At 41.5% G+C, this 24536-nt stretch overlaps 1 protein-coding gene across 5 annotated transcripts in view; it reads right to left on the bottom strand.

The window, feature by feature from the left end:
- Window positions 1–24536, bottom strand: part of eif2b3 (eukaryotic translation initiation factor 2B, subunit 3 gamma) — a 156701-nt gene that overhangs the window by 47843 nt on the left and 84322 nt on the right. For all 5 annotated transcript variants that reach the window (XM_085983128.1, XM_085983130.1, XM_085983129.1 and 2 more), the window contains exons 7-8: window positions 6997–7124; window positions 3594–3784 (exon numbers count right to left, since the gene is read on the bottom strand). In XM_085983128.1, the coding sequence (XP_085839254.1) occupies window positions 3594–3784; window positions 6997–7124 (319 nt within the window). The remainder of the gene's footprint in view (window positions 1–3593; window positions 3785–6996; window positions 7125–24536) is intronic.

The following is a 24536-nucleotide window of genomic DNA, read 5'->3' on the forward strand; positions in this document are numbered from 1 at the left end:
GTGGCAACCAGAACTGCACACAGTACTCCAGCTGTGGCCTTACCAGCATTTTGTACAGCTCCATCATAACCTCCCTGCTCTTATATTCTATGCCTCGGCTAATGAAGGCAAGTATCCCATATGCCTTTTTAACCACCTTATCCACCTGTTCTGCTGCCTTCAGGGATCTATGTACATGCACACTAAGGTCCCTCTGATCCTCTGTCTTTCCTAGGGTCTTACCATTCATTGTGTATTCCCTTGCCTTGTTAGTCCGTCCAAAATGCATCACCTCACACTTTTCAGGGTTAAATTCCATTTGCCACTGTTCCGCCCATCTGACCAACCCATCTATATCGTCCTGTAGCCTGAGGCTTCCCTCCTCGCTATTTACCACCCCACCAATTTTCGTGTCATCTGCGAACTTACTGATCATACCTTTTACATTCACATCCAAATCATTAATGTAGACCACAAACAGCAAGGGACCCAGCACCGATCCCTGCGGTACCCCACTGGACACAGGCTTCCAGTCACAAAAACCTTCCACCATCACCCTCTGCCACTAAGCCAGTTTTGGATCCAATGTGCCAAGGCACCCTGGATCCCATGGGCTCTTACCTTCCTGACCAGTCTCCTATGTGGGACTTTATCAAAAGCCTTACTGAAATCCATGTAAACCACATCCACTGCACTACCCTCATCCACACACCTAGTCACCCCCTCGAAAAATTCAATCAAATTGGTCAGACATGATCTTCCCTTGACAAAGCCATGCTGGCTATCCCTAATTAATCCATGCCTCTCCAAGTGGAGACTAATTCTGTCCCTCAGAATTTTTTCCAATAATTTCCCTACCACTGATGTTAGGCTCACTGGCCTGTAATTCCCTGGTTTATCCCTACTACCCTTCTTGAATAATGGTACAGGTAGACTATCCTTTATCCGAAAACCTCGGGACCAGCCGTGTTTCGGTTTTCGGAAAATTTCGGATGGTATTTTATAAGACTGGGAAATTTGTTGGGGGTGGATCGGCGGTGGGGGTCATCGGGAGTCGGGGTCGGCGGGGGTCCACGGGGGGGGGGGGGTGTTGGCGTCGGCGGGGGTCCGCGGGGGGTCGTCGGCGGGGGTCGGGGTCGTGCGCACGACTTACGCTGACCCTCTGCTCAGCGTTAAGTCGTGCGCCACTCTGGTCATGTCGTGCGCACGACTTACGCTGAACGAAAAAACCTTCGGTTTTTAGAGGGTTTCGGTTTTCGTAAGTTCGGATAAAAGGTAGTCTACCTGTACTACATTCGCTGTTCTCCAGTCCTCTGGCACATCCCCTGTGGCCAGAGAGGTTTTGAAAATTTGTGTCAGAGCCCCTGCAATCTCCTCCTTTGCCTCACACAGCAGCCTGGGATACCTCTCGTCCGGGCCTGGGGATTTATCCACTTTTAAGCCTGCTAAAACCGCTAGTACCTCCTCCCTCTCGATGCTAATATGTTCAAGTATATCACAGTCCCCCCGCCCGATTTCTATGTCCACATCGTCCTTCTCCATAGTGAACACAGAGCCCCAATCTTTCTTTTGCTCTCTCTAACTATTTTTAAAAGTTCGAATTTTAAGTGTTTACTCGCTTCCTTGTTCCCGGTTTATGAGAATTCTGCCTTTTGATTGGCTGCTAAGACAGCCTGTTGATGTCACAGCAGTTCGAACAAGGAAATCCCCACTACAGTCCATTGCACTGAATTGACATGAAGGTCGGAAAACCCAAACTTCGAGACACAGGGATCGCAAGATCCTTGTGCGGGGAGTACTTTGGGGCCAGCAGCGAACGCCTTTGCTTTGCTGCTGACCACAAATTCCGGGCCATTATTTTATATTTTTCTGCATTGAACTCCGTTTGTTAATCTGATAATCTATATCCTCCTGCCAGTTCCTGGATTCTTCCTCAGTTTGTCAGGTCAAAAATTTGGTATCATCAGCAAGCTTTAATTCCATTCCTCTGTGCAAATCATTTACATAAATGGGGAAAAAAAAGTTTTGAGCACAGAGCATTGCTTATACTCTGCCAAACCAAAACCATCCATTTCCCCATATGATTTGCTTTCTGCCCCCTCGCCATCTCCCCAGCCATGCAGCTACATTACTTGTAATATCATGTGTCTCATAACCATTATTTTTTAAAATTGTTCCTGGGATGTGGGCGTCGCTGGCAAGGCTAGCATTTATTGCCCAAAGCCTAATTGCCCTTGCGAAGGTGGTGGTGAGCTACCTTCTTGAACCGCTGCAGTTCGTGTGGTGAAGGTACTCCCACAGTGCTGTTAGGGAGGTATCTCATGTGATAGCTTATCAAACGCATTTTGAAAATCCATACACAAACAGCCACTGGGTATTCCCAAACACTTTTTTTTGCTCCAAACAACTTCAAAAATGTTCAAATATTTCTTTGACATATTTACAGCCTTTTAAAGGCCAAACTAATCTTTTGCCCAAATGCAGTCGCCTACCTATAAACTGAAGAACTTGCATTTATATGGGGCCTTTCATAACCTCAATACATCCCAAAGCCCTTCATAGCCAATTAAGTATTTGTGAAGTGTAGTCATTGCTGTAACGTAGGGAAACGTGGCACCCAGTTTGCATACACCCACAAACAGCAATAAGATAAAGTACCATATAATTTGTTTTAGTGATGTTGGTTGAATGACAAATATTGGCCAGGACACCGAAGAACTTCCCTGCTCTTCTTTGAATCGTGCCATGGGAACTTTGAATCGTGCCATGGGAACTTTTATGGCCACGAGAGAGCAAATGGGGCCTCAGTTTAATGTCTCCTACAAAAGATGGCACCTGCAACTGTGCAACACTTCCTCAGTACTGAACTAAAGCGTCAACCTAAATTAGATGCTCAAGTCCTGAAGTGTGGCTTGAACCCACAACCCACTGACTCAGTGGCAAAAGTCGTACCATTGAGCCAAGGCTGACACCTAACTGGCTGCATCTCTTTAAATGTTCCCATAATCCTTTGTCAGAAGTTGTTTAAGGACTGCTGATACACAATAACTCTCCCTTCCCCGCACTATCTGGATGAGCTCTCTCCGTCAGGCCCAATATGGACTGGGACCTCACTTACATTAATATAATTAAGCTAAAGTCGCATGTTCTAGGGGCAACCCTCTTCCAAATCAGGCAGGTGCAAATCCCACTGCGCTTGCCTCTCGCTGGGGTCAGGCATGGACATAAAAATTGATGCTACTCTGTCTGGTAGTATAAAAGGGCCTGAATCAGTACATACATAGTTTAAATTACAAAATCAATGAAGTACACTGGTTATGGTTGTACATTTTCTAAATAAATTCTGCTCCCTCACATTGCTGAGTTTAGTTATTCTTATAATTTCCAAATTGTTATCCAAACTCGAGGCTAAACATAAATTTTCAATATTTCACCAGCCCAAAAAAATGATTAGCAATATGCAGCAATAAATAAAAAGGATGTTAATCAGAATACATTTTTAACGAATCGATTTTTATCCTCATCATGACAAGCCCTCTTTAAATAGGCTGCCAGTGGAGAGAGAACCACTTTAAGTAAAAATAGAAACTGCACGAGTAAGATGCACTTCTTACTTGTCGGTTAGCTTCAATATATGAAGCTAGAGTATTTACACGATAGCATATCCCTTCCTTCATAATATGAACATAACAACGAAGTTTGGTTCCATGATATGGATCACTCATATCTCCGTGGTGATCATTCCAAAATGATTTTTCTCTGGCTAAATTCAGAAGATCATCCTCTTTTGCATAACTGAATATATCTGTAATAAACACACAAACAAACCTGTAAGCACAATGGATGCTGAGCAAAATGATTGCAAATAAGTAGAGGTAACAATTTGAATAAGAGGTCATGCGATGGATAAGGATTCACAATACCAGTGATTGTTTTAAAACTTCAATTTATGCCAAAATAATCAGGGCAGAGTTAAAGCTGATGCAAGTAAACCAGAGAGTTCATTACTACCGTCAGGACTCTCACTAAACAGCATTTTTTTTTAGTGCTTACTGCAAAAAGATGTACATTTCCACTTTTGGCTGATCCAAGTGCTCCAGGTTAGATACAGCATGAACCAGATGCAAGGTAAAGCCCCTCTGCTTTCCTCCTGTCAAGAATGAGCGCTTTTACCTTAGAAGACCATTCATCCTGTATCAGCATGAATTTTTCTATTCTCCACATCAGCTATCCTTGTGGCATCTCTGAATGGGACTGACAATTCAATACCAATTTTAGCTGAATTATGGTCAGCTCTGTTCACTGGATCTGCACCAATTTTTATGTCCATGCCTGGCTCCAGCGAGAGGCAAGCACAGTGGGATTTGCAGCTGCCTGATCAATTAGGAATGGGGTTGAAACTAACCAAACGCATTTCACATGGACTTATCACTGAGAGAGATTTCCATTCCAACAGTCTGGGCTGGATCCAAATCCAGGTTCCATAGGCCAAATGAGAGTCACTGTGGTATGTTTTTTTTTCAAATACTAACAGATATCAAATAGAGTTTCAAACTGCAATGACAGTTTATTGATGCCGTGGTAAACAGAGCCAAAGTGAAAAGGCATTTTGTTATATGCTACATTTATAGAAAGTGTTCCTTTTTAAAGCAATTAAAAAATATATATAAATTTATTAACTCTAATGTCCTTCTGATTTCCCTCACACTATCACACTTAAAAACTACACACTGATTGAACAAAAATGTATCACTCCTCCAAAAATACCAGAAAAGGAGACAGTAAAAAATAAACCCAAAACAATGCTACAACTAAACACAACTTTAAAGTTGTGTTTTAAAAAAAAAAGCAGTGACTAATGGTCAGTTTCTTTCTTTCAAGGGGATGATATAGCTCCTCAACTCCTTCCTGCCTCCAGATTAGCTAGAGTGACAGTATGAGACAATAAACCTGCTGCAGCCCGTCATTCTTCCAGGTTTCGTCTGGGGCAAGGGATTCAGACAAGTAAGTGGATTATATGAAAGACCACTGTGGCAGTGTGTTCAGCTGGACTGGATTCAGAATACTGGCCCTGGTCTGATAGCTGGAAATCTGCAATGGACTCAACCTGTCTGCATGTAGAATATCTGATCTGGTGGGATAGCAGGGACCCTGTTCTCTCTTTTTAAAATTATTTTTTGAATTGCAGGTTTTTAATTGCTGCTGAAAAAACTGGAATATTAGGGATTTTATCACTTACTGTGTTGTGCTTTAGGTACTGTGAAGGAAACACAAAACAATGTCAGCTTTTAAAATAGAGGTGCTGTAATTGGCTTACTCTGAGCCCTCCAACAACACTGCTGTGCAACAGTACACAAAGATGTTGCAAGGGAATGGTCCATCCGAAGGTGAAAAAACATGATCTGTGTATTACGTCTCCCCATGATTGAATGGCTGACATCAGGAATTCACTATGCCAATGTAAGATGGAGTTTATATATTTTTTAATTCATTCACAGGATGTGGGCGTCGCTGGCAAGACCAGCATTTATTGCCCATCCCTAATTGCCCTCGAGAAGGTGGTGGTGAGCCGCCTTCTTGAACCGCTGCAGTCCGTGTGGTGAAGGTACTCCCACAGCGCTGTTAGGGAGTTCCAGGATTTGGACCCAGCGAAGATGAAGGATCGGCGATATACTTCCAAGTCAGGATGGTGACTTGGAGGGGAACGTGGAGGTGGTGGTGTTCCCATGCGCCTGCTGCCCTTGTCCTTCTAGGTGGAAGAGGTCGCGGGTTTGGGAGGTGCTGCCGAAGGAGCCTGGGCGAGTTGCTGCAGTGCATCTTGTAGATGGTACACACTGCAGCCACAGTGCGCCGGTGGTGGAGGGAGTGAATGTTTAAGGTGGTGGATGGGGTGCCAATCAAGCGGGCTGCTTTGTCCTGGATGGTGTCGAGCTTCTTGAATCCAGTCAAGTGGAGAGTATTCCATCACACTCCTTACTTGTGCCTTGTAGATGGTGGAAAGGCTTTGGGGAGTCAGGAGGTGAGACACTTGCCACAGAATACCTAGCCTCTGACCTGCTCTTGTTGCCACAGTATGTGTGTGGCTGGTCCAGTTAAGTTTCTGGTCAATGGTGACCCCCAGGATGTTGATGGTGAGGGGATTCGGCGATGGTAATGCCGTTGACTATCAAGGGGCAGTGGTTAGACTCTCACTTGTTGGAGATAGTCATTGCCTGGCACTTGTGTGGCGCAAATGTTACCTGCCACTTATCAGCCCAAGCCTGAACGTCGTCCAGGTCTTGTTGCATGTGGGTATAGACTGCTTTTATATGCTCCTCAGCTCTGCTCTGTGGAGGTTCTACCACTAATCTAATGGAAATAGTCATCTAGGGTTAGGAACGATGACTTAACGTAATGACAACTGGTCAAAGATCCTGTGAGACATTTGTCAGCCAGAGCATATGATGTACAGTTTCTAGCTAGAACTATAGGATAGCCCCTCTGCACCTCTACCTAACACATGTTAAATTGCTGCATCAATATAGGCCATCAATGTATGCTCTTGTAAATGCTGTGTTGAGAATATAAACTATTATACCAGTGCGAAATTTAGCGTACATTGTTTCTTTGTTTTAAAAAATGTTATTGAAAATTTTAAATTAAAAAAGTATTCATATCTGGACCATTAATTGTTAAGTGTTTGCCTTTTTCAACTTTAAGTCAGTTTGTTTAGAATATTTAGTTTCTTTAAACAAGGGAAAAATAAAGAGGGATCCACCACTTGTCCCCTGACTAGGGCACTCCTTCCAGGGAGACGTTTCTCGGAGTCTCCAGTGGGCTCTCTCACAATACGCATGAGAAGTGATCTTTAAAATTGAGAATACTCTCCTGCAATGTTATTATTTGCATAATATTCTTAGAATAAAGCCAAAAAAAAACTTGAAACCTGGTTATATTTTTGATTTTGGTGTAGGTTGGGAATGTAGTCCTGCTACTGTTACAGAGCTCATTAAGCCCAACACAGCCCACTGAACTAACCTATAGGTTTGGGGTTTTTCTTCTGATCTTCATTTCCGTCATCTTTAGAAAGCTGAGAAGAGCTAGGAGCAGCAAACTGCTTTCGGACCAGATATGGAATCAGCTCGCCCCGGACCGACATGAAAGACCTTTGAAGAAGAAATATCATTACTAATAAATAAGAGTGCTCTGTGCAGTTATGGTCTATTGCCATAGTACGCTGGGGCACTGAGGTGATCTGCAAGGAGCCAAGATGCAGCCTGTCCATTGCAATATTCCCAGAGAATGCCTCAGCGGGGTAAAGCAGCAAGTGGGGGCAGGTTGATGAATAAGGTACTTCCTTATAGGAAGAGTCACCTCCAGCCATTCTCTCATATCTTAATTGTGGCAACTGGTATTGGAAAAAGCCCGACACCTAGTCACCTGTGTCCTCTCAGTTGAGTAATAAATAAAGCAGAATGAAACAGGTCTTCACTGTAATCTAATAAAAAACATGAAATACAACATCTTACTTACTCCTTGAAATCCAATACAAAATATAGTATTTATCAGGTAAAATGCGATACTAAAATCATTTTTGAATCAGTAAACAGGCAAGTCTTGTAGGGGTAAAGGGCTCATCCATTTAAAACTGACAACAGTATATGAAAATCAGGGCCAATCATTGCTCATGATAAATGTATCCATGTATACCAGAACAGAATAAGGGGTGCATTATTAATGCTGCTTCTGTATATCAGTACAAACATACGTATAGTCATTAATTTGTACTGATATACAGAAGCAGCATTAATAATGCACCCCTTATTCTGTTCTGGTATACATGGATACATTTATCATGAGCAATGATTGGCCCTGATTTTCATATACTGTTGTCAGTTTTAAATGGTTAACAATCAGAGCAAATCTTGGCAGAATGGTAATTTTCTAATAGCACACAATTTTTGTGGATCATGTTATTTAAGGAAAGAACTTGCATTTATATAGTGCATTTCACCTCTTAACAATACATTACAACATCGAAGTGTCAGCCTAGATTATGTGCTCAAGTCCTGAAGCGAGACTTGAATTCACAAGAGTGCTACTACTGGGCCAAGCTGCACTTGCATAGCTAGTCATAGTTCCAGTTGCAGATTTGGATATGTGCAGGGAGCACACTAATGGTAGAAGCAGAAAAATTGAGGTATAGTTGAAAATGAAAGGAATGTGCGGCGAAAATGAAAGAAATATAGACAATTAAAGAGAAAAAGCAGAAGAGGGGAAAAAAAAATCTTACAGCCTTTGGAAAGGCTCAAAATACATCCCAAACCATTGGCAGCCTTTGCCAAAGCTGAAGGGATAAAGTGACTCAAAAATGAAGGGAATGGAAGCCCAATGTGCAGATCTGTTTGAAGGCTGACGAAGTGGAGATGGTGCTGCACTAAGTGATTGCAAGGAGGGTTGCCCTGTTTGTGACTCAAAGTTGTAGGCCATAGCTACCCATTACTGTAACTGGCTGTACCAGCACTATTCTGCATGTTAGCTGCAGGTACCCTTGCAGGAGATGGCACGTTCTGCATTTGGCTCAATATCGACCCTGAGCCTGTGAATTTCTGATGATCATTGCCATATGGATGCGCCAAGGTCTGCAGATGTGGTTAGGGGCATATTGGCTGGTGCAGTTTATCAAGCTTTACTGGCTGTTGACCATTTGGGATTTGCCTTAATTTGTGCAGTACCACTTAAAACATAAAATACTGTGATTGGGATGCTTCTCAACAAGCATCCAGTACTAGATTTAGTCAGGCCTCTACATATTGTACTTGTGCTGTCAGGTCTGGTATTATGGCCTCCCTTAGGAATGGTACTAATCCTCAGCCAAAGCTAGATGCGTGCACCTATGTCTAACAATCTAGCATATGGACATATGACATTGCTGGTGCAGCCTGGCGTGCCTAGCATCCCTTTGCTGGTCCTGTTCTTTCTGCAACTCCCCCTCCAAAAAGCTACAATATATGGGGTTTCCTAATGGAAGATTTATTGATGACAATATTGGAGCTATAGGGAAAAAGGCAAAACAATTATCACAAAAGGTTCATGAAAACCTAAGTGGCAGCAAGAAACAAACAAAAAAGTTAAGAAAATGATACAGAAATGGTTTTAAAAGTATTAACTGATTCTTCTTATGCAGTAACTATATAGAGATTTCTAACAACCATAAATGGGTGTAATATGCACTTGGTGTCTTGCATGCACAAACAACAGAAATCACATCATCTGCCATTACTTTAATATTGCAATGCAGCTTCTGCCTGTTTTAAGTGGGAGCTTCCTACCCATTTGAAATGTCTCCATAAACCTGTAGAATGCACAAGCAGGGTGAAGATCTGGACTAATGGGTCTTCATGCCTTTTTCTGGTCCATTACAACTCAAACTAGTGCACGTGGTGTATTACAAATAGAAATAATGCGGCCACTGTATTTTACTTTTGGTTAGACATCCCGGAGAGATGTGTGTTGGGCATCTTGGGGTGTTAAAAGTTTAACAGTCAAACTTCTTTGTTAAACAGGTTTTCCTGGAAGTGTCGTAAAAAGAATGCATTGTCAGGCTTTTCCGATATAAACAGGATGACATTGAAGTGCCTTGAGGAGAAAGCATGGCTTGTCTTCTGATATGTTAAGTGCTTGTGCAAGGAAATAAGTGTGGGGTAATAAAACGGGGGTAGCGAGTCCTTTTGCTAAAGACAACAGTAGGTAAAGGAAGTTTTGTTTAAGGGAAGTGGGTCTGAGGTAAATAATTGCAAACTGTTTACATAGATAATCTGTTTTCAGAGGATTTGGGAAATAGATATGTCATTTTGACATTTCCCTTTGATGTAATTAAAATATGGTATATAAAGCATCATGGTTTTCAACAGTTTGTCAGAGTGTATTCAAAACATACAAAAACCGGTAAAGTCACTCTCTGTATACAATTAAAGGCCAATCACCTTTCTGTGCATCAATAAACTCTGTGCCCTATACCCCTCTATGAAGTCTCATGCTTCCTCGAAATGTGTTGTTGTGAACCACAGGAGAAAGGAGGTTGCTTAACATTTTCCAAATTTTTTTTTTTTTTTAAACTGTGGCTATGCACATTAAAAACTTTCAATATTATCAAGTTATGTGCTTCTACAATGGCTCAATGAATTTATCCAGTAAGTGGCTGAGCCACAAAGGTTAAGAAGGTCTGAGGATTGAACATTATCAGGGACAAAATAAACTTTCATTTGGAAAGGCATAGGTTAATCAAGGAAAGCCAGCATGGATTTGTTAAAGGTAAATCGTGTCTAACTTGATTGAATTCTTTGATGAGGTCACAGAAGGTTGATCAAGGTAGTGCAGTAGATGTTGTATACATGGACTTTCGGAAGGCATTAGACCAAGTGCCACACAGGCTTATTAATAAGATGGAAGTCTATGGAATTAAGGGGAAAGTGACGGTATGGATACAAAATTGGCTCAGTGACAGGAAGCAAAGGGTGGTGGTGGGTGGATGCATGTTTTTCAGACTGGGAGATGGTTTGCAGTGATGTTCCCCAAGGATCAGTTTTGGGTCCATTACTCTTTGCAATTTTTATGAACGACCTAGACTCAGGTGTAGGGAGCAGCATTATAAAGTTTGCAGATGATATGAAACTTGGCAATGTAGTAGATCATGTTAAGGATAGTTATAGGCTTCAAGTTGACATAGATAGGACAGAGTCATAGAGTTATACAGCACAGAAAGAGGCCCTTCGGCCCATCGCGTCCATCAAGCCCTGTCTAATCTAATCCCATTTTCCAGCATTTGGTCCGTAGCCTTGTATGTTATGGCATTTCAAGTGCTCATCCAAATGCTTCTTGAATGTTGTGAGGGTTCCTGCCTCTACCACCCTTTCAGGCAGTGAGTTCCAGATTCCAACCACCTTCTGGGTGAAAAAGTTCTTCCTCAAATCCCCTCTAAACCTCCTGCCCCTTACCTTGAATCTATGCCCCCTTGTTATTGACCCCTCTACCAAGGGAAAAAGTTCCTTTCTATCTACCCTATCTATGCCCCTCATAATTTTGTACACCTCAATCAGGTCCCCCCTCAGCCTTCTCTGCTCCAAGGAAAACAACCCCAGCCTGTCCAGTCTTTCTTCATAGCTGAAGCGCTCCAGCCCAGGTAACATCCTGGTGAATCTCCTCTGCACCCTCTCCAAAGCAATCACATCCTTCCTATAGTGTGGCGACCAGAACTGCACACAGTATTCCAGCTGTGGCCTAACCAGCGTTTTGTACAGCTCCATCATAACCTCCCTGCTCTTATATTCTATGCCTCGGCTCATGAAGGCAAGTATCCCATATGCCTTTTTAACCACCTTATCCACCTGTTCTGCTGCCTTCAGGGATCTATGTACATGCACACCAAGGTCCCTCTGATCCTCTGTCTTTCCTAGGGTCTTACCATTCATTGTGTATTCCCTTGCCTTGTTAGTCCGTCCAAAATGCATCACCTCACACTTTTCAGGGTTAAATTCCATTAGCCACTGTTCCGCCCATCTGACCAACCCATCTATATCGTCCTGCAGACTGAGGCTACCCTCCTCGCTATTTACCACCCCACCAATTTTCGTGTCATCTGCGAACTTACTGATCATACCTTTTACATTCACATCCAAATCATTAATGTAGACCAAAAACAGCAAGGGACCCAGCACCGATCCCTGCGGTACCCCACTGGACACAGGCTTCCAGTCACAAAAACAACCTTCGACCATCACCCTCTGCCTTCTGCCACTAAGCCAGTTTTGGATCCAATGTGCCAAGGCACCCGGGATCCCATGGGCTCTTACCTTCTTGACCACTCTCCTGTGCGGGACTTTATCGAAAGCCTTACTCAAATCCATGTATACCACATCCACTGCACTACCCTCATCCACACACCTAGTCACCCCCTCAAAAAATTCAATCAAATTGGTCAGACATGATCTTCCCTTGACAAAGCCATGCTGACTATCCCTGATTAATCCTTGCCTCTCCAAGTGGAGACTAATTCTGTCACTCAGAATTTTTTCCAATAATTTCCCTACCACTGATGTTAGGCTCACTGGCCTGTAATTCCCTGGTTTATCCCTACTACCCTTCTTGAATAATGGTACTACGTTAGCTGTTCTCCAGTCCTCTGGCACATCCCCTGTGGCCAGAGAGGTTTTGAAAATTTGTGTCAGAGCCCCTGCAATCTCCTCCTTTGCCTCACACAGCAGCCTGGGATACATCTCGTCCGGGCCTGGGGATTTATCCACTTTTAAGCCTGCTAAAACCGCTAGTACCTCCTCCCTCTCGATGCTAATATGTTCAAGTATATCATAGTCCCCCCGCCCGATTTCTATGTCTACATTGTCCTTCTCCATAGTGAACACAGATGCAAAAAATTCATTTAAAACCCCACCTACATCTTCTGGCTCCACACACAGATTGCCACTTTGGTCCCTAATGGGCCCTACTCTTTCCCTAGTTATCCTCTTGCCCTTAATATACTTATAAAACACCATAGGATTTTCTTTTATTTTGCTCGACAGTGTTATTTCATGGCCCCTCCTCGCTCTCCTAATTTCTTTTTTAAGTATCCCCCTGCACTTTTTATACTCCTCTAGGGCTTCCTCTGTCTGTAGTCCTTTGTATCTGCCAAAAGCCCTTTTTTTCCTAATCCATTCTCGTATATCCCTTGACATCCAAGATCCCCTGGGCTTGTTGGTCCCACCCTTGACCTTTACAGGAACATGTTGCCATTGTACTCTCTCAATTTCCTTTCTGAAAGACTCCCATTGCTCCGATGTGGATTTTCCTACAAGTAGCTGCTCCCAGTCCACTTTGGCCAGATCCTGCCCTATCATATTAAAATCGGCCTTCCCCCAATTTAGAACCTTTATTTCCGGTCCATCTCTGCCCTTTTCCATGACTATCTTAAATCTCACCGAATTATGGTCACTGTCACCAAAGTGCTCACCTACTAACACTTCTACCATTTGCCCGGCCACATTCCCTAGAATTAGGTCCAGTACCACCCCCTCTCTTGTAGGACTTTCTACATGCTGGCTCAAAAAGCTCTCCTGGATGCACTTTAAGAATTCTGCACCCTCTAAGCCTTTCACACTCTGACTATCCCAGTTAATATTGGGGAAGTTACTGGATGAGTGCAGCTCCAACAACACTCAAGAAGCTCGACACCATTCAGGATAAAGCAGCCCGCTTGATTGGCACTCCATCCACCACCTTCAACATTCACTCCCTCCACCACCGGCGCACTGTGGCTGCAGTGTGTACCATCTACAAGATGCACTGCAGCAACTCGCCAAAGCTCCTTCAACAGCACCTTCCAAACCCGCGACCTCTACCACTTAGAAGGACAAGGGCAGCAGACGCATGGGAACATCACCACCTACAAGTTCCCCTCCAAGCCACACACCATCCTGACTTGGACCTGTATCGCCGTTCCTTCACTGTCGCTGGGCCAAAATCCTGGAACTCCCTTCCTAACAGCATTGTGGGAGTACCTACACAATATGGACTGCAGCGGTTCAAGGCGGCGGCTCACCACCATCTTCTCAAGGGCAATTAGGGATGGGCACTAAATGCAGGCCTAGCCAGCGACGCCCACATCCCATCAATGAATTAAAAAAAAGTTGAAATCCCCCACTATTATTTGCACATTTCTCTGAGATTTGCCTACATATCTGTTCCTCTATCTCCCCCTGATTGTTTGGGGGCCTATAGTACACTCCCAGCAAAGTGCTTGCCCCCTTTTTGTTTTTAAGTTCTACCCATATGGCCTCATTAGATGAACCTGTTAATATGTCATCCCTCCTTACAGCAGTAATTGACTCCTTAACTAATATTGGTGAAATGGGCAGAAGCATGGCAGATGAAGTTCAATGAAGAGAAGTGTGAAGTAATGCACTTTGGGAGGACTAATATGGAAAGACAGTATACTATAAAATGGCACGATTTTGAAAATGAGATGAGCAGCAAGACCTTGGTGTCCACATACACAAATCCTTAAAGGTGGCAGGGAAAGTTGATAAGGTGTTAAAAAAACATATGGGTTATTTGGGTTTATAAATAGAGGAATAGAATATAAAAGCACAGAGATCATGCTAGAAGTTTATAAATCACTGGTTAGGCCTCAGCTGGAGTAATGTGGGCAATTCTGGGCACCACACTTCAAGAAAAATGTAAAGGCATTAGAAAGGGTACAGAGGAAATTTATCAGGATGTGAACAGGGTTGACGATTTTCAAGATGGTGAGAGGTTTTGATAAAGTAAATAGGGAAAAAGTATTCCTGGGTCAGTAACTAGAGGTCATAGATTCAAAATCATTGGAAAAAGATCTAGTGGGGAGATGAGGAGAATTTTTTTCACTCAAAAGTTATTGGGATCTGAAACGCTCAACTGAAAAGGTGGTGGAAGCCGATTCCATAAATAATTTTAAAAGGAAGTTGGACAGGTACTTGAGGATCTTACAGGGTTATGGACAAAAAGTGGGGATGTGGGACTAAGCACGACCGCTCTTTCAAAGAGCCAACACAGGCACGACGGGCTGAATGGCCTCCTTTTGTGCTGTGAGATTCTATGATTCTTAACCCCATATGGTGCTGAATTAGCTGATCGGAGCTGGGGTGATGGTAGGGAACTACATTAGCCTTAGCACCTTTGGATTAGGGAATGGAAATTTAGCTAGAGCTGCCACTCTTGATCTTTATCTATGGCTTCTTCTGGTTGTTTCTCGCAGTCCAATATGATGCCGACACTCTATTCACACAATATCAGTACTCAGAACTGTAATAAAGTACCAAATCTACTCTTTCAGGAAAGGAAGCTCAAGAATTTATCAATATGGGAGAATCATGAGCATGAACCTTCAGTCTATGTTCTTGTGTATAACCATTTTTGAAAAACAAAGCAGCCAAATGGTTCCTAGAAAAATTAACTTCAGTGGGCCTGAAAATACAAAGAGGACTCATGTATGTTAATGGTATACAGTTCAGACTCAATTTTCAATAGTCTTCAAATGTAGACCCAACAATAAAGGAATACAACCACCTTAGTCTTTTCCCTCTCTGCAGTACTTAGACGCAGTTTATAATTTCCATGTGAATAAAGGAGCTGAACAACATTTATTCTGTATTTCTTTGGCTCACAAAGCGTCGCCCACTTACAAATACCCGAATTCAAAACTCAAACCACTTTAAAGAATAGACAACATAGCTGTGTTACACATCTGGGACAGGGATTATGCAGATTATATTTACATATCTGGGAATATGAATTAAAATATCAGTAAAGGTTGACAGAATGACTCAAGAGATATACACAGAGCAAAGTTACAATAAAATAAGAAGGCGACTGAAAGATTTAATGCAGCCAAGAGCGGCAAATACCACATGCTTTTTGAACAATACAATAAGCACGGTTTGCTTCATTTCTCACAACATGTAGTGCAAGAGAAGGAATGCCAAGCTACTTTCTTCATTCTTTTCTTACTTTTGTTATAGCTAAACACGGGGATTGAAACAGTAATTTGCACATGCCTGTATTAGGCAAATGTGAGAGTTGTGGTTACTTGCACACTGCAGAAAATAGTAAGTGCATTTGTAAAAGAAAATGTAAATTTTAAAATATGTAATGTTATTCGTGTCATTCGGGACCAAGAAATTGATAAAGGAAAAATGGAATATGAGAATAAACTAGCGAAAAATATAAAAATGGATTGTAAAAGCTTCTATAGGTATGTGAAAAGGAAAAGACTGGCAAAGATAAATATAGGTCCTTTACAGTCAGAGACAGGAGAATTTATAATGGGGAATGAGAAAATGGCAGAGAAACTAAATAAATACTTTGTTTCTGTCTTCATGGAGGAAGACACAAAAAGCCTCCCAGAAATACGAGAAAACCAAGGGCGTGACAAGAATGAGGAATTTAAAGAAATTATTATTAGTAAAAAAACAGTACTAGCAAAATTAATGGGACTAAAAGTCGATAAATCCCAAGGACCGGATGACCTACATCCTAGGGTTTTGAAAGAGGTGGCCATTGGGATAGTGGACGCATTGGTTGTCATCTTCCAAAATTCTATAGATTCTGGAACGGTTCCTGCAGATTGGAGGATAACAAATGTAACCCCGCTATTTAAGAAAGGAGGGAGAAAGAAAACGGGGAACAACAGACCTGTTAGCCTCACATCAGTAGTTGGAAAAATTCTGGAATCTATTATAAAGGATGCAATAACTGGGCACTTAGAAACTAATAAGAAGATTGGGCAGAGTCAACATGGATTTATGAAAGGGAAATCCTGTTTGACAAACCTATTGGAGTTCTTTGAGGATGTAACTAGTGGAGTAGATAAAGGGGAACCGGTAGACGTGGTGTATCTGGATTTTCGGAAGGCCTTCGATAAAGTCCCACACAAGAGGTTGGTGAACAAAATTAGGGCACATGGAATTGGGGGTAATATACTAGCATGGATTGAGAATTGGTTAACAGACAGAAAACAAAGAGTAGGGATAAACGGGTCTTTTTCAGGATGGCAGGCTGTGACTAGTGGGGTACTGCAAGGATCGGTGCTTGGGCCCCAGCTATTCACAATCTATATCAATGATTTGGATGAGGGGACTAAATGTAACATTTCCAAATTTGCTGATGATACAAAACTAGGTGGCAGTGTCACTTGCAAAGAGGCTTCAAGGGGATCTCGACAGGCTCAGTGAGTGGACGAGAACATGGCAGATGGAATATAAAATGGATAAATGTGAAGTTATCCACTTTGGTAGAAAAAACAGAAAGGCAGAGTATTTCCTAAATGGTGAAAGAAATGGGTGTCCTTGTACATGAGTCACTGAAAGTGCATGTGCAGGTGCAGCAAGCCATTAGGAAGGCAAATGGTGTGCTGGCCTTCATCACAAGAGGATTTGAGTACAGGAGTAAAGAAGTCTTACTTCCAATTATATAGGGCCTTGGTGAGACCACACCTGGAGTACCGTGTACAATTTTGGTCTCCTTACCTAAGGAAGGCTTTACTTGCCATAGAGGGAGTGCAACTAAGGTTCACGAGATTGATTCCTGGGATGGCGGGACTGTCGTATGAGAAGAGATTGAGTAAACTAGGCCTGTATTCTCTTGAATTCAGATGAATGAGAGGGGATCTCATTGAAGCATACAAAATTATTATAGGGCTTGATAGGATGGATGCTGGGAGAATGTTTCCCTTGGCTGGGGAGTATAGAACCAGGGGCCACAGCCTCAAAATAAAGGGTAGGCCATTCAGGACTGAGATGAGAAGAAATTTCTTCACACAGAGGGTGGTGAATCTTTGGAATTCTCTACCCCAGAGGGCTGTGGAGGCTCAGTCATTGGGTATATTCAAAACAGAAGTCGATAGATTTCTGACTAGTAAGGGCATCAAGGGATATGGCGATAGGGCCGGTGAATGGAGTTGAGGCAGAAAATCAGCCATGATCTCATTGAATGGCGGAGCAGGCTTGAAGGGCCGAATGGCCTACTCCTGCTCCTATTTCTTATGTTCATGTGCAGGTGTGGAATTCAGCAATTTTTTTTTTGGGGGGGGGGGGGTGGGTGGTGGCGGGGAACTGCACATTTAAATGGTTACGGCATGTACTGAGATACTACACATTGGGGGTGAAACTGGTCTTCGCCGATAGTTCAAAATGGGCTTTTCTTTTCCATTAACTAATCTGCTGCCTTTAATTTCTTTACTGAAATTACTGGTAGACAAACATTTCAAGTAATTGATAACCTGCGAATGGATGTTGATCTAATGCAATTGTGAAAGATGCAGTTGTTTATAGTCTTTTGTCTCAGTATAATGTCGAAGGGATTTGGATTATATTTCTATGGGGAGCCTGTTTACCCAAAAGTCAATCTTCAGCAGAAGAGCTCTGTGTTTAAGATTTCACCAAGCAGCAGGAAAGCGAGATCAGTTTGAAACGGAGGCATATTTCACAATGTAAGAAGTGAGCTTCGGAAGTACATCTACCCCTCCAGTGCACCAGTGTGACTTTTTCCACACTAGGTATCCTTATAGTCTCAGTGGAACTGCCAATTTAGGGACAGATTGATGCTGTGGCTCTGCTCATTTTCTGAGTCGTCGTTTTGGCTGCCCGGTTTCTATTCCACTCTGCTTCTCTCCAAACAATCTCTTTGATTGCCCCTTGCCAAAAAGCCAACTCTGTGGCATCTAACTTGGCCCTTTTTGTTTAGAAAGAAAATAATGAAGGCCAGCTGACCTTTCATCATATTAAAAGCTAATTATAGTATTGTTTAGTATACTCATACCATGCATATAAAAAAAAACTTGTGCCTGTAAACCTCGACTAACTGCAGCAACCATTGATTTTAATGACAAATTGATTAAATGCAGTCTATTTATTGTACTTTTGTTGCTGGCAAAAGTTACACAGATTTAAGCAGGTTGCACTGTACATACATTGAGAAAAGCATTGACTCTTTTGCTGGGGTACAGTTTCGTGTGTTGTTATCTGACTCTTCTACCCAAGTGCCTATTATTTATGTGTGCGTCAAGTGAGTACCAACAACTAACTCACTGTGAAGGACATCACAGGCAACTTCAATCCTGTTGTAACCCATGTTCACAAACATGTACTTCCAATAGTTTGCATTACATAGATTATACAGCACAGAAAAATGGCATTTAGCCCAACTAGTCTGTGTTGGTGTTATATGCCACGAGTCTCATATCATTCTATCTACCTCATCTCAGCCTTTCGGCATATCTTTCTAGTCATTTTTCTCTCATGTACTCGTCTAGTTTCCTTTTGAAAGTATCTAAGCTGGTTGCCTCAACCACTTCCTGTGGTAGTGAGTTCCACATTCTAACCACTCTGAGTAAAGAAATATCTCCATATTTCCCTATTGGATTTATTAGTAATTATCTTGTATTTATGCCTCCTAGTTTTGGATTCTCCCACAAGTGGAAACATTCTCTCTACATCTACCCTGTCCAATTCATTCATAATTTTAAAGCCCTCTATTAGGTCACCTCTAAATCTTCTCTTTTCTAAAAGAAAAAAGCCCCGACCTATTCAATCTTTCCCGATAGTTGTAATCTCTCAGTTTTGGTACCATCCTTGTAATTTTTTTTACACTTTCTCCAGTGCGTTTATAGTATTAAGACTAGAATTGTACACAATACTCAAAGTGTGGCCTGATCAGGGTCCTGCACAAGTTTAACATAATATCACTACTTTTGAATTCTATACCCCTAAAAATAAATCCCAGTGCTTTGTTAACATTTTTAATTGCTTTGCTAACCTGTGATGCTGCTTTTAATGATTTGTTCAGCTGCATCCCTAGACCCCTTTGCTCTTCTACCCCATTCAGTTTCTTATTTTCTAAGGTGTAGGTGACATTTCTATTTTTCCTACCAAAATGCATCAACTCACATTTATCTATGTTGAAGTTCATTTGCCACTTAACTGCCCAGTCTGCATATTTTCTGATGTCTTCTTGTATTATGTTGCATTCTTCCTCCGTTAGCTATACCCCCTAGTTTGGTATCATCTTCAAATTTTGATAGTGAGTTACTTGTTCCTAAATCCAAATCATTAATGCAAATTATGAACAACAGTGGTCCCAGCGCTGATCCTTGTAGAACAGCGCTTTCTACCTTCCTCCAATTTGAGTAACTACCCTTTACCCCATCTCTCTGCTTTCTATTTTTTTAATCAATTTGCTATCCATTCAGCTATTTGTATCCTGACTCCACATGCCCTAACCTTTGTCATGAGTCAAAGATGTTAGCTTATCAAAGGTCTTTTGAAAATCCAAGTATATGACATGTACTACATTACCCTTGTCTATTCTTTCCATTACCTCTTCAAATAATTCTATCAGGTTAGTTAAGCATGACTTAGTCTTTCAGAATCCAGTTGACTATATTTTCTGTCTGTAGATGCTCTTCTATCACTTCTTTTAGTATAGATTAAGCTGACTGGTCTATAGCTTCCAGGCTTTGTTCTATCCCCCTTTTTGCATATAGGAACAACATTAGCAATCCACCAGTCCTCTGGCAATGTCCCCTCTTCTATGGAATCTATTTATCTATCTATCTAACTAGTATCTCTGCTATCTGCTCTCTCGTTTCCTTATCTCTGCACGGTAACAGAAATGGGAACCCTGGGTAATTTTCAGTGGCACAAATATGCTTTTCTTGTCTTGATATATATTAATGATTTGGACTTGAATGTATTTCAAAATTTGCAGATGACACATAACTTGGAAGTATAGAGAACAGTGAGGAGGATAGGGATAGACTTCAAGAGGGCATCGACAGGCTGGTGGAATGGGCGGACACGTGGCAGATGAAGTTTAACGCAGAAAAGTGCAAAGTAATACATTTTGGTAGGAAGAACGAGGAGAGGCAATATAAACTAAAGAATACAATTTTAAAGGGGGTGCAGGAACAGAGAGACCTGGGGATATATGTGCACAAATCGTTGAAGGTGGCAGGACAGGTTGAGAAAGTGGTTAAAAAAGCATATGGGAGCCTGGGTTTTATAAATAGAGTACAAAAGCAAGGAAGTTATGATGAATCTTTATAAAACACTGGTTCAGCCACAACTGGGGTATTGTGTCCAATTCTGGGCACCGCACTTTAGGAAGGATTTGAAGGCTTTAGAGAGGGTGCAGAAAAGATTTACAAGAATGGTTCCAGGAAGAGGGACTTCAGTTACGTGGATAGACTGGAGAAACTGGGGTTGTTCTCCTTACAGCAGAGAAGATCGAGAGGAGATTTGATAGAAGTGTTCAAAATCATGAGAGGTCTAGGCATAAGAAATAGGAGCAGGAGTAGGCCATTTGGACCTTCGAGCCTGCTCCGTCGTTCAATAAAATCATGGCTGATCTTCTACCTCATCTTCACTTTCCTGAACTATTCCCAAATCCCTTAATATTCAAAAATCTATCGATCTCTGTCTTGAATATACTAAACGACTGAGCCTCCACAGCCCTTTGGGGTAGAGAATTCCAAAGATTCACCACCCTCTGAGTGAAGAAATTTCTCCTCATCTCAGTCCTAAATGACCAACCCCTTATTCTGAGACTGTGGTCCCATTGGCGGAAGGGTCGAGAAGCAGAGGATACAGATTAAGGTGTTTTGCAGAAGGTCCAAAGGCGATATGAGGAAAAGCTTTTTTTATGCAGTGAATGGTTATGATCTAGAATGCAAGGGTGGTGGATGCAAATTCAATCGTGGCTTTTAAAAGGGAAATAGATAAGTACCTGAAAGAAAAAGTATGGCAGGGCTACGGAGAAAGGACGGGGGATTGGGACTAGCTGAAGTGCTTTTGCAGAGAGCCGGCACAGGCACAATGGCCTTCTACTGTGCTGTAACGAGTCTACGATTCTAAATGAGAAGAGCTAATTCAGCACAGATTAGGGACTAGATGAGTGATTCCTAATTTTAATGGCTCAGATAGAGACTTTAAAAGCAATACTTGCTTACTTTAATTACCTACAGACAAAGGTTTTCATGTTTTTAAACTCAATATTCCAATCATTGGAAACTATCACAGTGATAGACAGAGCGTCCTGACATTTTAGTACTAATTCCTTAGTTTAAAGAAAAAATGTGGTAGTTTTCTATTGCAGTTGCTGTATTTTATATAATAAATAAAAACAGAAAATGCAGGAAATACTCAGCAGGTCAGGCAGCATCTGTGGAGAGAGGAAACAGAGTTAACGTTTCAGGTCGATGACCTTTCGTCAGAACTGGAAAAAGTTAGAGATGTAACATCTTTTAAGCAAGTGCAGGGGCAGGGAAAGGGGGAGGGGAGGAAAGAACAAAAGGGTAGGCCTGTGATAGGATGGAAGGCAGGAGAGATTCAAAGACAAAAGGGATGATGGTGCAAGGCAAAAGGAGATGGTAATGGGACAAGTTAAGAAACAAAAGATGAGTCTAGATGAGTTGTAAATGGGAATGGCAGAATCATCAACAGCTGCCATGTGAAAAAATAGGAGTAGAGGTTATGGTCTGAAATTGTTGAACTCGATGTTGAGTCCAGAAGGCTGTAACGTGCCTAATCGAAAGATGAGGTACTGTTCCTCGAGCTTACATTGAGCTTCGTTGGAACAGTGCAAGAGGCCAAGGACGGAGAGGTCAGAGAGGGAGTGGAGCGGAGAATTAAAGTGACAGGCGACCGGAAGCTCGGCTTACCCGGACTAAAAGTACATTTTAGGTTATCCTCCAGGTACAAAAGTACAAATCTACATCCAATAATAATGTACACATACATAATGTTCATATTTCCCAGACAACCTGCGTCTATTGGAGGCCATCAACACAGTGAGTGAGAGTGAAAGATTCGCAAGCCCTCCCGAATAACCTTCATGCAAATCAAACATCTTTTTTTATGCATGCTGGGCAGGTCTGTGCTTCAGTGTGTGCGCTCCTTACAAGGAGGCCCTGTTAGGTTTACATTAAGGTGGGGTCCAGACTAAACTATTAACTTTTCCCTGAGCGCCCCTTTATCACAACTGTCACGTAGGTTTCCTGGCATGGCCCTCAAGCCTGGGAGGGCCTGGCAAAATTCGATGCTGGACCTGGTGGTCCAAATACAGCTGTCTGAAAGATGCATTTCAAGAAATAATAAAAACAAATTTCTAAAAAGGGGCTCAGAGCTTAGACTGTGAATACCTATCTGCCATCTGCATACCGTATGTTTGGTCTTATTAAAGAGATATTTCATTCTGACTGCTTTTATTGTTACTAAAAACTTGGAATTTAAATAAACATTTGTATAGTTAAGTTTATTTCTGTACAATTTTACATTAACAGCAAAAAGAAAACTTGGAAAGATACTTTACTGGATAGTTTCAAAGAGACAGGAACCCTTTTGTAGGCCTAAGTAAACTTGTTTGAGAAAATAGTATACATTTTTTTAAATATTAAATAAAATTTCACAATGTTCTCCTGTGTTCTTTCTCAGCAATGTGTTTTATGGCTTTGATGGTAATATGATTCCATTTTTATGATGTTTATTTGGGAATGGGTACAGAAATATATGTATATAGGTAGTCAAATCTCATTATTACAAATTTTTTGAGACTGGCAAAGCCTTTATTCCACAATCCTGAAAATATGCGATAAGTTACCATACTGAAGCGAGTAATATGTCCCAACATGCAACTACATGAGTTTCTGGAGTGAAGGATTGAGGGATATGGGGACCAGCTAGGGGTTAAGAATACCCAAAAATGACAGATGTATTGACCCAAATAAGTTTTTCCCTATTCTTAAACTTTATGTTACTAGCACATTTCCTGTAGCACTGCTCACAATAAAGGATATGCTATATTATAAAGGCAGGAGCATTACACCACATAATACATAATGCATTATTTTGTTGCTAATGGGAAGCTGACTGTAACCTGACATTTTCCTTTAAGACCACGAAATATGATTGCGGCAAACATACACACCTGAGATCAATTAGAAGTGTTTTCTGTTGTTGGGAATGTTTCAGTGAAACCAACAGGAAATTACTTTCTCTTTCTTATCCCTTTGTTCCCCAAGTGTGACACGGAAATTGGGACTGGTCACAAAGTGTGATGGACATGGCTCAAATCTTTCATGTATATAAATGATTTTATCAAGGGATTGTCTAAATAAGGTACATACTGTTTCATTGAATGTAACTGAGCTTCAAGGGGGATTGTGAAAACTGTTATTACAAAAGGTGTGTAATAATAAAGATTCTTTTGTATACTTATACAAGTGTATGGGTTGAAATGTATTTTTTGTATACACAGACACAGAATATATATATAATATATATAGTTTATTCTTAAGTGCAATGCTTATCTTCTCGGAGTGCTCTCACATGGCTGAGGCTGCTGAGGCACTAACTCACTGGGTGGTTCTGGCTTGCACTTGTACAATACAACAGTGACTTCAAAAGTGCTTCATTGACTGTGAAGCACTTTGGGATGATCCGAGGTTGTGACAGGCACTATATAAATGCAAAAAACTTTCTTTCTTTAGTGCCCTATCTTAGGTCTTTGTCACCTGTACCAACATTTATCTGTTCCAGCCAATCAAAAGCAACTTCTGAATGACATGGACTAAACTGAACAGTGGGAATGTCCCATTTTTCATGTTTTGCACTAGATACTCTCGTGTTCAGCATCACCAGTCGCTCTCATAAATGTGCCTCGTATTCACCACTATCTGCACCTTTTACTACCCAATACTTAGTTAAACAATAGCATGAAAATGTTATCGACTACTGAAATATCACACATTTTGCATTCTTGTTTTGCAGAAGGCAGAATAAAAAGAACTCTATCGAGAGAAGGATTGACTTCAAACCAACAAACTTTTATTTTACATAAAATACAGGAATGAAATGAATTGATTACAGTTTTTATTGTGAGAACAATTTCCTACGCTCCCTGGCTTATATGAAAATAATAAATACGCAATCATATAGACATCCTAGGCATAAATATTTTTCAAACTAAGCTATTCTAAAGCTATGGGGTCCTGC

This window comes from Somniosus microcephalus, chromosome 3, assembly GCF_052327205.1.
Source record: "Somniosus microcephalus isolate GS21.2 chromosome 3, FLI_Smic_1.0, whole genome shotgun sequence".
NCBI classification, from domain to species: Eukaryota; Metazoa; Chordata; class Chondrichthyes; order Squaliformes; family Somniosidae; genus Somniosus; species Somniosus microcephalus.